This window comes from Myotis brandtii, unplaced genomic scaffold, assembly GCF_000412655.1.
Source record: "Myotis brandtii unplaced genomic scaffold, ASM41265v1 scaffold555, whole genome shotgun sequence".
Classification (NCBI taxonomy): domain Eukaryota; kingdom Metazoa; phylum Chordata; class Mammalia; order Chiroptera; family Vespertilionidae; genus Myotis; species Myotis brandtii.
The window spans coordinates 1,454,229-1,468,790 of record NW_005370065.1 but is presented as its reverse complement, the minus strand read 5'-3'; the positions used below and the strand labels follow the sequence as shown (position 1 = coordinate 1,468,790).

At 48.9% G+C, this 14,562-nt stretch overlaps 1 protein-coding gene across 1 annotated transcript in view; it reads left to right on the top strand.

Annotated features, from left to right (window-relative positions):
- The window catches only part of LOC102258474 (CUB and sushi domain-containing protein 2-like), a 223,335-nt gene extending 215,800 nt beyond the window's left edge, over positions 1-7,535 (top strand). The window contains exons 54-58 of the mRNA XM_014549497.1: positions 819-980; positions 2,526-2,638; positions 3,971-4,058; positions 5,465-5,603; positions 5,773-7,535. Coding sequence (XP_014404983.1) covers positions 819-980; positions 2,526-2,638; positions 3,971-4,058; positions 5,465-5,603; positions 5,773-5,932 — 662 coding nt within the window. The 3' untranslated portion in view covers positions 5,933-7,535. The remainder of the gene's footprint in view (positions 1-818; positions 981-2,525; positions 2,639-3,970; positions 4,059-5,464; positions 5,604-5,772) is intronic.
- The last annotated feature ends 7,027 nt before the right edge of the window (positions 7,536-14,562 follow it).

Below are 14,562 nucleotides of genomic sequence, written 5' to 3'. Positions count from 1 at the left end.
AGGCCTGCTGCCTGACCAGTGCACAGTTACGCACTATCATATGCTTTTCGGAACCCGGCAGTGATATTAGTTAGTACGTGCATTGTACAGGAAACAAGACTCAATCCAAATTCCATTCTGGGCACTGACCATCTGTGAATGGGCTGCACTTCTTGAGCTTCAGTGTATCTTTCCGTAGAATAGGGATTATAACACGTGCCGTAGAGAATTATTACAGGATAAATAACAGTTTTAATAGCTATCGTTCATTGGGTGCTTTATGTGCCTGACATCCTGTGATGTACAATTTGCAACATTAGATCACTTGACCCCAAACAATAACTCTGATGAGGCAGGTAGGGTGGCCCCCACTTCCAGAACTGCAGGTGTGGCCTGCAGGTGAGGGAGTTGAGGCCCTTACACTTGACCAAACAATAGGTAATTTACAGCCAAGATGAGAATCCAGATCTGTCTGCCTCCATTAGCCTGAGTCCTATCTGTTACACGATACTGCTACATTTCTCTTTTTCCCTTTCTTCATCTTTTCAGCCTCCTCCCTTCTTCTCTTTTCTCCTTTCTCTTTCTCTCTCTTCTTTCTAGTTCCCTCGCTCCCTTTCTTGTTTTCTCCTTTTTTCTTATCCACCTTCTCTCCCTTACCCTCCATTCATTCACCCTGAGAGCCAAGAGGATCGCAAGAGGTCCGAGCACTCCACCACCCTCCCCGGGGTGAGAGGTTGGGAAAACAGTCTCATCACTGAACTGGGGTCCGTCAACAGGTGGTCTCAAGTCTGCCAGCACACATCAGAGTCCCTCTCATGTCTGTTTCTCAATTCCTCTAGTTCCTGGGGATGTTTTTGCCAAGAATTCCCTCTGGAAAGGGGCCTATGAGTACCAGGGGAAGAAGCAGCCAGCCATGCTCAGGGTGACTGGCTTCCAGGTTGTCAGCAGCAAGGTCAATGCCACCATGATTGACCACAGCGGCGTGGAGTTGCACTTGGCCGGTGAGGAGTAACCCCCCCGCCACCCCCCGACCCTCTGTGCAAGCCAGGGCTGCTAAGGGCAGGTGGGCACATGCCCTTTGCTAGGATGAATCTGCTGTCATTACATTGTACTGTCCTAGGAGGCTCAGACCTGTCTGGTGGGCAGGGGGAAGAGGAAGTGTCTATTCATCTTTGTTTACATGATAAAAACACCAGGCACAAAGGTGACAAACATCAATAACTTGAACATACGAAGGACCCTGAGAAATAAAGAGAAAAAAGACTCTTATCCCTAAAACGGAACCAGAAACAGGGGCTGAGAACCCAAGAGCCACAATATAGGCAGTCAGTAAACAAGAGAAGAGTATTTTTCATCAGTAATCAAAAAAAATCAGAGTAAACACAAAATATCACATTCTACTCTTCCCACTAAGATGTTTTTAAGTGATAAACTTTAGTGCTGGTCATGGTCCAGTGAAGGCACTGATCCAGTGCTGGTCCGACTTGAAAATAGCACAGTTCCAGAAAACAGGGTGGCATTTGTATCAAGAGCCTTGAAAATGAAGGGACCCGTTCATTAAGAATCTTTATCATAAGAAATAAAAATGGATGGAGTCAAACACTCATAAATAAAGGGTGTTCGTATTACAGGACTATTCATAGTACATAAATGGAAATATTTAAAAAAGGGGGGATATACTAATTATAGCATCTACTGGGTAAAAGATTATGTCAGTTTTGGAAGAAATACATCCAGGATAATGCTTTTAAAATGGGACTCCGGTTTTTAAAAGAAAAAAATCATATTTATAAGAAAGAAAATTGGAAGTAATTAAACCAAAATGTTGACAGTGGCTATTTCTTAGTAATGAGATCAAGAGTGATGTTTTTTCTTCATGTATCTCTGCATTTTCTAAAATTTCCCTAATTTTCAGTCCTTCTATAAATAGAACAGCTAAATATGTAGAAAAACTGTTTGTTGAATAGATGGATAGATAAATGAATGCCTGAGTGAAGGAATGCACACAGTAATACACAGTGTACGCTCACGTTCATTCATGCACACACACGAACACAAGTGAACAGTCACATTCACTCTTTAGCTCTAAGAGAGTCCTAAACACATTCATATACTTCGGATACATCACTCATTCATTCCTACACACACCGAATTGTAGGCACACCAACGCATTAACTGATACATTCACATATACAAAACCACATTCACTTTATTCTCACACATGCATGTATAAACAGAGTCCCAGCCACAGGCCAGTAATCCATTGTTTATTAACACCCATGCACATTCTTGCACAGACTCACAGCCTACACCAACTCCCCAGCAGCACCGTACTTGCCTGCTTACAGTTAATAATTCGTGGAGTCACAGCCTACACCAACTCCCCAGCAGCACCGTACTTGGCTTACAGTTAATAATTCGTGGAATGTTTAGATCAACATCTGCATGTGAGATCACATTCAGACGCTCACACCCGCATACCCACAAACGGGTTTTGACATTTCTCTGGATCTCTCAAGTGCACCCTCTGAACTTGCTTTTTCCAGGAATTTACAAGAAAGAAGATTTCCATCTCCGACTCCAGGTTTACCAGATCACAGGGCCTGTGGAGATCTTTGTGAATAAGTTCAAAGATGATCACTGGGCTCTAGATGGGCATGTAAGTTGAGCAAATCTCACTCAGTCCTTGGACTCCCGGTGCCCTTGGCCCATCCCATTCCAAGGTCACTGCCAGGGAAGAGGAGGTGAGGAGAGGGTGGAAACTCTTGCATCCACGTGGAAACTTGGGAGGAGGTTTTCCGTAGGGCCAGAACAGGGAGCAAAGGAGACCTCATTGGCTAGTCAAATGGGCAAAGGCAAAGATAAAAAGGGCCAGGAGGCTGGGAGTCCAGAGGGTCAGCACATCTGAGCGAGATGGAGTAGGTTCTGATGTTAGATCCAAAAGCAAGGAACTTGGAGGTCAGCGGTATACAGTGAATTCAAGCAAGTTGAAGGTCAGGGCGTGGTGGTGGGAGCTGGGAGAAGTTGGTGTCCCAGATGAGAACCTGGAACATCTACCCGCATTTAAGGATACAGATGGTAGGTGACTCAGCACAGGGGGGAGACTAAGACATAGGGGAGGTGCCAGAGGTGAGAGGACAGGGTCAGAGTTGGGAGATGAAGCCAGGAGTGCAGGCCAGAGGCTAGACAGGAATGGGGCTGTGGGGGGCCAGGGGCAGCTGGAGCAACTGCCTAGGATGGCAGCCAGCCATTGGCCCGCGTCTGTGTCACCCAGGGTGTGTTCAAGGGGACAGGAGAGGAGGTCAGCCTAGAGCACCACAGACAGAGGGCCCTGGGGAAGAGCATGCGTTGGAAGGTACGCCAGTAGCACCAGCTCTGCCCTCCGACAAGTGTGTTTGTCTGTCTGTGCCAGTTACACGAGCCTCATGGAGGCAAGTGGCAGAGGGAACAAGAAGGAGTTATGTCCCTAGTTGCCCCCAAAAAATATTATAGCTAATGGAACGGGGATGAACTCTCCAAAGTGCGTTAAGTCTGCTGGGTCCATTTTAATCTTGGTTCGCTGTCCCGGGGTGCTCTAAGTCAGCTTTTCACACAGCAAGAACAGCTGACACTTAACTAGGGCCTGTTAAGGGTTGTAAGTGCTTCATCTATATTAACTCATTTAATCTTCACAGCCACCCTGAGACGTAGGTACTGTTATTATTCCTGTTTTATAAATGAGAAACTGAAGCCAATATTAAATGACTTGGCCAGTGGAAAAGAGAAACGCCTCCCTGCCTCCTACAAGCAGTTGGTGCCCCCGCCCCTCCCCCAGCACATCAGCCTGCTCTGCCCGGGCCTGGTTGTGCTGGTCAGGGTCACTGTCTGTATCTGGGCAAGAGCGGAGGTGAAACAGCGCCGCGGGCAACATGTCTCTGAGTGTGTCCCTGGCCTGGCTTCCATCTCCTGCTGGCACGCCTCCCAGCTTACGCTCTCTGCTCCCACCACACAGGTCTCCTCAGAGTCCTCCGGAGGCACCTTCATCTACCAAGGCTCTGTCAAGGGCCACGGCTTTGGGCAGTTCGGCTTTCAAAGACTTGGTAACTAGCATTTGTCCCCTGGAGCAACTAGCATTTGTCCCCTGGGAGCATGAGCTCATGGGTGTGGAGGAGAAATGTGTATATGGGGGTAGAGGACAGAGGATTGGTGACAACCAACAATCTAAGACAGGAGTTCTCAACCCTTTCTGGATGAGTGACGCCGTTGAGGTGCTGATGGAAGTTGTGGAACACCTCTCCACAAATAACCACGATACATCATGCACTCCCCTTTGCCAGTTTCACGCTCAGCTGTTGAGCTGAAGGCCCCCAACTTAAGGGCATTGGGTCTAAAATACAGGCCCCTGCAGTACTGTCTGGCCAGCCCTCGGGCATCACCCAGACATCCCTAAGCATTGAGACGTGGGGTCCTGAGGGGTGCCTTCATCCGTGCTGTCCTTTCCTCCCCACATGTCACAGAGGTTGGCATTGCAGTCCTCATCCTACAGATGAGAAAACGGAGTGTCAGCGAGGCTTCCCTCCCTTGCTCCCGTCATCTTTAGCCTGCATGCTCCACACCATCAGTGCCCAGCATCCTCCCTCCAGAGACTGGCTTTGACCCAGAGCCTCTGGGTGTGAGCCTCGGGCTCATGGGGGGAGAGGTCCTGGTTTCGTGGGAGGCAGTCCCGGTGCTGTCTCCAGAGCCCCTGCCTGCCAAAGCATTCGGTCCATTGCGTGTTGTCACAGCACTGGCCCTCAGAAAGCTTCCCCTTGTCTTCAGTGGAAATCGGCTTCCCTGTTCTGCCCACTCCACCCCGCTCCTCCCGAGAGCTCTTCTTAGCTCTGCCCCCGTGAGCTGCACTCTCTTCCCTGCAGCAGCCCTTCAAATGCCTGACCCCTCAGCCTCAAACACGGAGAGACCTCAGGAAGCCAAGTTCTGATTCTGGCTCCACAGCGGACTCCCTGTCTCCTCTCGGAGCTTCAGCCCCTCAGTTAGGTGGCAAGGGTGTCCCACTGCGCTCTTCTGAGCCACCCAGTCTTGTGGGCGGAGGGGCAGACAAAGGAGGGGAGACCCTCCAGAGACAGAAACTTCAGTGCCCCCAGAGCAGGACCTCATGCATCCGTTTCATATTTTCACTTTCTTGTAAAGTTCCATGGCCCAAAGCTTCTATGGCCCAGAAAGTTTCAAAACTTCTAAAGGGCTGCACCCTTTTAAGATTTTATTCTGCGACATAGTTTCAGATTCTCCCGCAGATTGGCTCCCCCAGGACTGAACGCTGTCCTCACATACGATCTGACCTCTGACCGACCCCCGTGAGCCCCTTCTCCCGGGAAGGTCTGGGTGTGTGTGGAAGGCAGCGAGGAGGAGGGACTTAGCCAACCGCAGCCGCACTTCCCAATGGTGACCGCTAGGGGCCGCACTCCCAGACTGTGTCTCTGACCTAAGGTTTATGCTTTGGGACTTGCAGACCTCAGGCTGCTGGAGTCAGACCCGGAATCTATCGGCCGCCACTTTGCTTCCAACAGCAGCTCGGTGGCCGCCGCAATCCTGGTGCCTTTCATCGCCCTCATCATTGCAGGCTTCGTGCTCTATCTCTACAAGCACAGGTACAGGGAGGAAGGAGGCAGGGGGGTGGGAGGGCGACAAGACACGCCAGGCCCCAGCCCACCCAGAGCTTTCCTGAGCTGTGACCTGAAACCTCCCTGCCCTCCCTCTGCCTCCCTCTCCCTCTGTCCGACTTTAGACCTGAGTCTGTCCTTTCCCTCTCATTCCCAGGAGAAGACCCAAAGTTCCGTTCAATGGCTATGCTGGCCACGAGAACACAAATGTTCGGGCCACATTTGAGAACCCAATGTACGACCGCAACATCCAGCCCACAGACATCATGGCCACCGAGGCGGAGTTCACAGTCAGCACAGTGTGTACAGCGGTATAGCCCCCAGGCCTGCTGCCGCCCCCGCTGCCCCCGAGAGCCCCGCCTCCAGCAGCCGGTGAGAGGGAGTGGGAGGGACCGGGACCTGTGCGCGCATCCTTTAACATCCACCCTGAGCAAATATTTAACGAAGGAGGAGAAATGATTCCAGTGGGATCGTTTTAACATGCCAGCATCGTTCTAAGGTTTCATCTTTACGCTCCATCTTGACATTTTCCTACTCAGAACTCTTGCAAACAGAAAGCAAAAAATAAAAAGTGACATCTCTGACAACATAAATCAGGCCTTTCAGGAGATGGGTAATGACTCTGAACTTGGAGCTGCAGCGTTATTGAACAGTATAGGACAAAAACAGGAATGGCCCATGACCTGCACACACCCCACCCCCGCTCCACGTCTGGGTTCCGCTGGGTCTCAGGTGCCTGGGTGCCATCTGGGCCATCGGGGGTGGCGGCTCCCAGGCTGGGCAGCCTTCAGTGCTGCCCCTCACAGAATCCAGGCCCTGGGACCATTGGCCCCACCCACAGCTCCCCAGCAGCAGCCTCCGCCCACATCGGCGTGCCCAGCACAGGAACGAAGCGGTGCTGCTTGGCTCAGGGACTGTGAACACATATACATTTAAAATGAATGATGGGGTCGCAAATTCCAGTGATGCCTGACAAGAACAGTTGAAGTTAAAATAAAAACCCCACACAGGGAAGTCACGGCGGCCCATGGGGTCGGTGAGGCGGGGCAAGGGGCAGGGCGTGTTGACTTTCATGGACCCTTCCTTCACTCAAAACTACATACATGAAAAGTGATACTTTATAGCTCTTACAAAGATGAGTACCGTCTAAGCAGGAGTCGTTACTACATATTCATTATTATGATGTTCATTTTTCCTTCTGATTTTGAAAGTAAATTTAAAACGTTTCCCTGGCCCCTGAAAGCATGGTGGTCCCTAGGCCCTGGGTCCCCTGTGTGTACCGGACATGTCGGCCCAGCCTAGGAAACGACAACATCCGGAAAATAAATGTTCTCTGTGGGGAAGCAGGGTCCCGGCACCCCACCCTCGGTTTAGGGGACTAAAAATCAAAGATCAGGGTCAGGGCAACTAGTTGTCTTTCATTCTTTCCCCTTTTTTCTTCTTTGCTTTGCTCTTGCCTCCTTTTGCTCCCCGCCCCTCCCGCTCACTGCCTCTCTTGTTTGACAAACTCTGGTGTGATCTGTTTGTTCCCAGTTCTCCAGGGCACAGAAGTAGCTCCCTGAGCCCAGTGCCCAGTGCCCATCTTCGTCCGTCCCTCCGCCCGTGTCTGCTGCTGCTGGACCTGGGCCCTCGCCCAGCCGCCCTCTGCTCCCGCGCCCTGGAGAGGAGCCCGCTGTGCCCTGATGGGGGCAGCACAGGAAGAGGGGCTGCGAGAGGAAGGAAGCCTATGGACTGCCCATAGCAGAGCAGACACACCTCCTTCATTTGCGTCTATGGAGACCACAGACGCTTGGAAATCAGAAATGGGTGTGAAGGATGCCCCATGCTCCCCACAAGCCCAGAGAAGAGGGAAGAGGAGGAGGCACCAACAAGCATTGAAACCAACATGCGCTGCCCGGCTCTGACCGGCCGTCAGAACCCAGTGACGGAGGCACCAACAAGCATTGAAACCAACATGCGCTGCCGGGCTCTGACCGGGCCGTCAGAACCCAGTGACTGTGTCAGCGGATGCATCCGCGGTGCTCAGTCCCCAGAGCGGAGACCAGCCCTGGACAAACGAACGGTCCAGCTGCAGGATGACAGCAGGGATTACCCCAAGGGCAGAAAAACACCTTAAGAAACGGCTTGGAAGTCAGCTTATTTTTTCCAACCTCATTTTATTGCATTCTAATCCCAGTGAGTTAAACAGTCATCTGGGTTCCGGGCAGCGCTGGAAAGAAGGGTGAGGAATCTGGCCACAAGCCCAAGGCCAAGTGTGGCTGTCAGTGGACAAAGAAGAGAAACAAGCCTGTGGCCCAGACGGATGCCACGTCTGCAGGCATCGGAAGGTGCTGGAAGGGACAGGAGAGCGAGCCTGCCCCAGTGGCCGAAAAATCACGCTGCAGTGTAATAAGTGCCTGACGCTTCAGGAGTCTCAGTTCTAGGCCTTCCACCACCTAAAATGTAAGAATTATGATCCCCATTAAAGATGGGAAAACAGAAGCCCAGAATGGTGAAGAGATGTAAGCCACGTGAAGTGTGGAGTCAGGATGAAACCCAGATGGTTCTAACTCCAAAGTCCACTATACGGCGGCCAGAAACCCAGGTCTAGGAAGGACACAGACAGGGAGCAGTAGGTGAATGCCTGCAGCAGGACTGGCCAGAGCGGAGGGGCCGGGCAGGGGGCCTGCATGTCCTCTCTGGGTTCTGTTCTCCCCACCTGGGCAGCAACAAGACAAGGACCCAGCCCCTGCCTCCGGGAGCTGGTGGCCCAGGGCCCTGCGCACCTTGCCACAGCAGACGGAGGAGCTGGGCGCTCCTGGATCCAGAGGATGGAGTGGATGACAGACACTCTGCAGCCCTTGCAAGGGAGTTTGATTTATTTTGAGTTACTTTGTGCTCTGGTCATTAATGAATTCTATAGAAGTATTGTTGGGAATCTATAACGAATTTAGGAATCAAACTGACATTTAGAGCCACTGTCTCTGTCCTTGGGAAGGTCCCCATGGGCTTACACGCGTGTGCATATGTGACCTGCTGGCCTCAGAAGTCCGTATCACATTTTGAAATGACAAATAGAAACATACAAACGTGTTTGGTCCTTAAGCAAATTCTGGGTTGAAACAGTGAAAAGATCTGATTCACGTAAAGATTGGCTAAAGTGGGAAGTGAATTTCCGGCAGATGCCACTGGGACTGGCCACGGCAGGGGCCAGTGCTGCCCACACAGCATCCCTGGGCTTGGTGGGAGAGGACACACCCCACGCTCGTCTCTTTCCCTGGAAACAAACGCAGGAAGCTCTCTGGCTGCTCCCTTCCCCTTCTTACCCTCCTCTCAGACAACCAGTGGGCTCCGCCTCCAGCCCCGCCTCTGCCCCCCTCCTGTGTCCCCTTGTGCAGTCCTAGGAGGTGCCCCCGGAGCCCAGGCTGGCGAGGCATCCGGCACCCTGCTGTGCACTGCCCTTCCCACCTCTGGCATTTTCTCTTCACCTCCAGAGGCTTGGAAGGGACCAGGGCAGACAGGACCCTTCACCCACCATCCACATCACACACCCATCACCATCCCATGTGGGGGGAAAAAAAGTAAAACAAAAACAAACAAAAAAATCTTTTGTACAGAGATATATTTTTGTTATACAAAGTTTGTACAGTACCAAAAAAGAAAGAAAGAAAGGTGTAAATTTTTTTTCATTATTGTAGGTAAACGGTAGTGGAAGCCTTTTTTGTAAATGTAATAAAATGTATAAATATGGTTTTCAGAAAACATCAAGTGCTGTAAATATGTAATCTACACACCTTGGCTTGTCTGCAGTATATACATTTAATTTATCTGTCTCTGTATATGAGGCTTCCCCCTGGGGTCCTGCATTATGGTACTTTCCTGAATTTGAAAGCAATTTTAAATTTTTTGAATTCAAATAAAATATAAATTTTTGCATTTGTTTTCTTACATGTTTATGTCTTTTTTATGGGTAGGGACAAGTGTTTGTTGGGGAAGGAGAGGAAAGACATATTTGGTGCTAAAAGCCAACTGTGGAAATGTAGAAATCTCTTTCTTAAACTGTTTGGTGTTACCTCTATGATGTGTTGGGAACTCCTAGCAAAAATGATAGTGGATACACCATACACAAGAATTAACTCAAAACAGATCCAATGCCTAAACATAGAACCTAAAACTATAAAAGAGAACATCGGGGGGAAGCTTCAAGACATTGGATTTCTCAGATATGACACCAAAAGTACAAGCAGAAAAAGAAAACATAGATAAATTGGACGTCCTTAAAATGTAAAACTGTTCAATCAACAGAATGAAAAGGCAACCTATGGAATGGGAGGAAATATTTTGCAAATCATATCTGACAAGGGATTAATACCCATGACTTTAAGAACTTCTACAACTCAACAACAACAACAACAAAACAAACAAACAAACAAAAACAAACCTATTTTATAAATAGGCAAAGGACTTGAAGAGACATTTCTTCAAAAAAAATATACAAATGGCCAATAAGCACATGAAAAGATGTTCAACATCATTAATCATTAGGGAAATGTAAGTCAAAAATCACAGTGAGATAACACCTGACACCCATTAAAATAGATATTATCAAAAAGTAAATAAATAAAATTAACAAAAACAAACCTATTTTATAAATAGGCAAAGGACTTGAAGAGACATTTCTTCAAAAAAAATATACAAATGGCCAATAAGCACATGAAAAGATGTTCAACATCATTAATCATTAGGGAAATGTAAGTCAAAAATCACAGTGAGATAACACCTGACACCCATTAAAATAGATGTTATCAAAAAGTAAATAAATAAAAGTGTTGCTGAGAATGTAGAGAAATTGGAAACCTGTACTATTGATGGGAATGTAAAATGGCCTGGCCACTTTGGAAAATAGTATCAAGGGTCCTCAAAAAATTAAAATAACTGTACGTATGATCCAACAATTCCTCTTCTGAGGATATCCCCAAAAGAATTGAAAGCAGGATCACAAAGAGATATTTGTAAAGAAACTGTAGCTACAGTGGTTATTGTTAGTGTTCACAGAGGAAGAATCATCGACAATAGAGGACTGGGCAAAGGAGCAGCAGTACAAGCAGTTTGCTGTGTTCCTAGCAACGTTGTTCTCAATGGTCAGAGGTGAAGCAGCCCAAATGTTAGCTGATGGATGGACAAAGAGCACGTGACAGACATAAATGGAATATTAGTCAGCCTTAAAGAGGAAGAAAAATCTGACACAGGCTGCAACATGGATGAACTCTGAGAACAGTAAGTGAAATGAACCATTCACAAGACAAAAACGGCATGATCCCACTTATATGGGGTACTTAGAGTAGTCAAACTCATAGAGACAAAAAGTAAAAAGGTAATATGACAGGTCGGAAAACAAACACAGCCATTATATCATTTAATATAATTAGGTGTAATTCACCTATTACAGAAAAAGGTTTTCAGGTTAGATCACAAAGTAAAACTCAACTCAGTGCTGTGACAGGAGGTATTCCTGAAACACAGTGATTCAAAACAGCTAAAAACAAGGGAACAAGCCTACCTTCAGCATGGTTCAGAACATTGGCTATCAGCAGGGGAGGGGGAGAGAGGGGGAAGCTCTCATACCCACACTCTGGGGCCAGATATGGGCAATGCTGGAACTCCTACAGCCAACTAGACAGACCATTACCACATGGATGGCTTGGAGCTAAAGTAAAGAAACTTTGTAGCTGCAGTTGTGTTGTTATTGTTAGTTTTCACAAAGGAAGAATCATCAACAATAGAGGGATGGGCAAAGGAACAGACGGTACATGCAAACAAGAAACCAGGGATCACCATGTTGGCATCAAGGCCAAATTCAGGCCCAACGCTGTTGAACGAGACTGAGAAGGACACTGTAAAACTAGAATAGTTAGGAGGCAGCTGCTAACTAGTCAACCGGGTGTGGGTGATGCTAGCCAGGACGAAGACAGGAGCAACGGCCATGCCATTTTGCATTCCCACCAATGGCATGGATAGAAATGGGTAGATTCAAGATGTCTTTTAGAGATTTCTTTCACATGCCTTGGTGGTTGGACAGAGAGACAAAGGACAAAAGAGATTCAAGGGTGACTCTCAAAGCCTGAGCAACTGGACGGATGATGATACTCTTGACTGGGATGAAAAAGAAGGGGAGCTGGGGAACCAGCTCAGGGGGAAAATCAATATGGACCTGCTAAGGGTGACTCTCAAAGCCTGAGCAACTGGACGGATGAGGATACTCTTGACTGGGATGAAAAGGAAGGGGTGCTGGGGAACCAGCTCTGGGAAAATCAATATGGACCTGCCGAGTCCCAGAGGAGACCCCAAACACTTAGTTATGCAAATCTGGAGCTCAGAAGAGATTAGTGTCTGGATTAGTTCAATTGATTAGATGAAGGGGGGAAGGGTTCAAGGACAAATGTGGCTGAGATGGAGTGGCACAGGCACCCATGAGGTCAAAGACCATATGGCCCTCTTGTAGATGGCTGAGTCACCCAGGGTGCTGACAAGCATTGGGGTGCAAAAGAAGAAGCACCCAGGGAGGAAGTCTTCAGTGAACGCAGGTACATGTTCAGGAAGTGAGATTAGCATCAAAGGAGCTTTCAAATGTTCTCACAGTTAAGAGTGCAGGCCAACTCCCAGAGCTGGAATCTGGCTCCTTCCTCAAGCTTTCTGAGCCCTGTATCTATCAGGTCTCACACCTTGTCTTCAGACCTCAACCCCAAGGATCTCCAGAGCTCGCCTGGTGATTCCTACTGCCTACCTGGGGACTAGGTGCCCCTGCCCCTCATATTCCTGCCCCCCGCCCCAACTCTGTCGGCAAGAGCACTCAGGGGTCTATTGACATGGGGGCCAACAGATAGCCAGCCCAGGCCCCCGGGCATGTCCCTCAGGCCAGGTTTTTCTCCTGTATCACATTCTCAGTTGGACTGGTCACAGCCAGCTCGATGGCTATCGAGAGTGATAAGAATTCTTGTTCCTGCCTGGGCTGGCTGGTCAGCTTTGACACTTGAGACGATGAACATGATTTTGTAAGTGACCTCTGGGCCCTGCTGTACATGTGGTCAAACCATGGCTAACAGAAAGCACATGATGAGGGGGGAAAGCACATGACACAGGGGGACGCAGGCCCTGGGGATCTGGTCAGTGGTGAAGCAATTGCTACAAACAAGTTACAGGAAAACATGTAAACAAAGCCCCTGTTCTCCTTCAGGGAGACCATGACTTATTGCCTCCCCAATGTCATCTTTGCCCCACGATGTGCAGAACATGAGTGCATTCTAACTACTGCTGTAGTAGAGCCTGCACTGGAGATTCTGACTCCTATAGAAAGAAAGTTTCCAGTGGATTCTGATCAAAATCATGTCAAATTCTGATCTCTCTCTCTCCATCTCCCCGCCCCTAATTCACAATCAGAATCAAGGATAATAGAAGCTAAAAGGCAAAGTGTTACCCATACGCCATTCAACAAGGATAAAGAGTAAACAATTATTAGAAAACTTCAGCCTTGAGCTACAAAGCTTCTGAGTATTACCTGAAGGGAATGGGTGGAGCAAGGAGGGAAGCATGTCCCCCCTCTCCCCACTTTCTCAAGTACAAAGTGTATGGCCTCTGTTCCTGAACTGGGAGGCAAATGAGCAGAGCCAGGAAGGAGTTGGCCTGCTGGAAGCACCTTCCTCCTCTTTATCCATAATCGGCCCCATGTTATGTGCATCCCAGGTGCCTCAGATTTCCCAGCACAGATGTCTCAGCATAGACGCATGGAGAAGTCCATGAGGCCAAAGAGCCCTGTCACAGGCAAAAAGCAATGGCTCCTGGGCCATGTGCCTGTGTGTGTGTGTGTGTGTGTGCGTGCGTGTGTGCAGTTTAATCAGTATAATTTAATTATCAGGTCATTTTATCCCAAAATGACCTGATAATTACAAGATTTAAGAAATGTACTTAATATCATAGGAAAACAAGGGATAAGGAAGTGAAAACAAAGCCACATAAACCGAGGCCAGGGACTGATGCACAAATTGCAGCCCAAGAGCTGATGTGTGTTTAGAATCGGACCTTGAATCTCTGAGCCCTTGGTGGCCAAACCTGAATCCATTTTCACTCCATAGTCAGAAGCTAGCGTCCATCACAAATGTCCAGCTTCCCTGTGTTGTCTTCCCCACAGGACCTGCCAGATGGATTTAGTGTGACCTTCAGCCGGCTGGCCTTACCTCCGCCATTGATTTCTGGGAACCTCAGGAGTGGAGTTGGGTCGGGGACGTCCTGTGTGGTCATGACCAAGCCCTTTCCTCAGGTACTGTTGTAAGGCGTTTCTCCTGCCCTGACCCCCACCAGGTGGAATCCGCAGGGAGGGCTTCAAAGCTGCTCACCTCCACCTCCGGGGCACCACCGTGCCCTTCCTCCTGCTGGTCTCCGCTGCCTCTAAATACGCAGAAGTGACTCTGGTCTATGAATTCCCCAAAACACTGGAGCTAAGCCGTGTCCTACATGGAAGGAGGGGGAAGAGGCCTTTCCCCCTGTGTCACATGTCACCCGGCACAGAGTAGGGCTCCCTGAGCCCAGGGACTTTCAGGAGAGTTCTGTGACAACGGCCATCAGCCCTTGCCCGTGGCTCCTCTCCTCCTGGGACTCAGATGAACCCAACCAGCCTCAGAGATGGACTTGTTTCTGACTCTCCCTTCCCGGGGCCCTCACCCTCTAGGCGGCACAATTACGGGGTATTGTCCCCCAATGAAAATGTCGAAAACAAACATGACTTTAGGAGTGTTGTGCAGCGGCAGACATGATCAGAATCATCTTCACATGCAAAAGGCATCGCTAACAGTGCCCTAGTAAGAAAGGCTATGCCTGTGTGGACCCCTATTCTAATTGTACAACGAGTTTAGGCAAAATCTCTTGCTCTTGACTTAACCAGGTGGCTCTTAGAAGGAAGCAGCTCAGCCCTGAG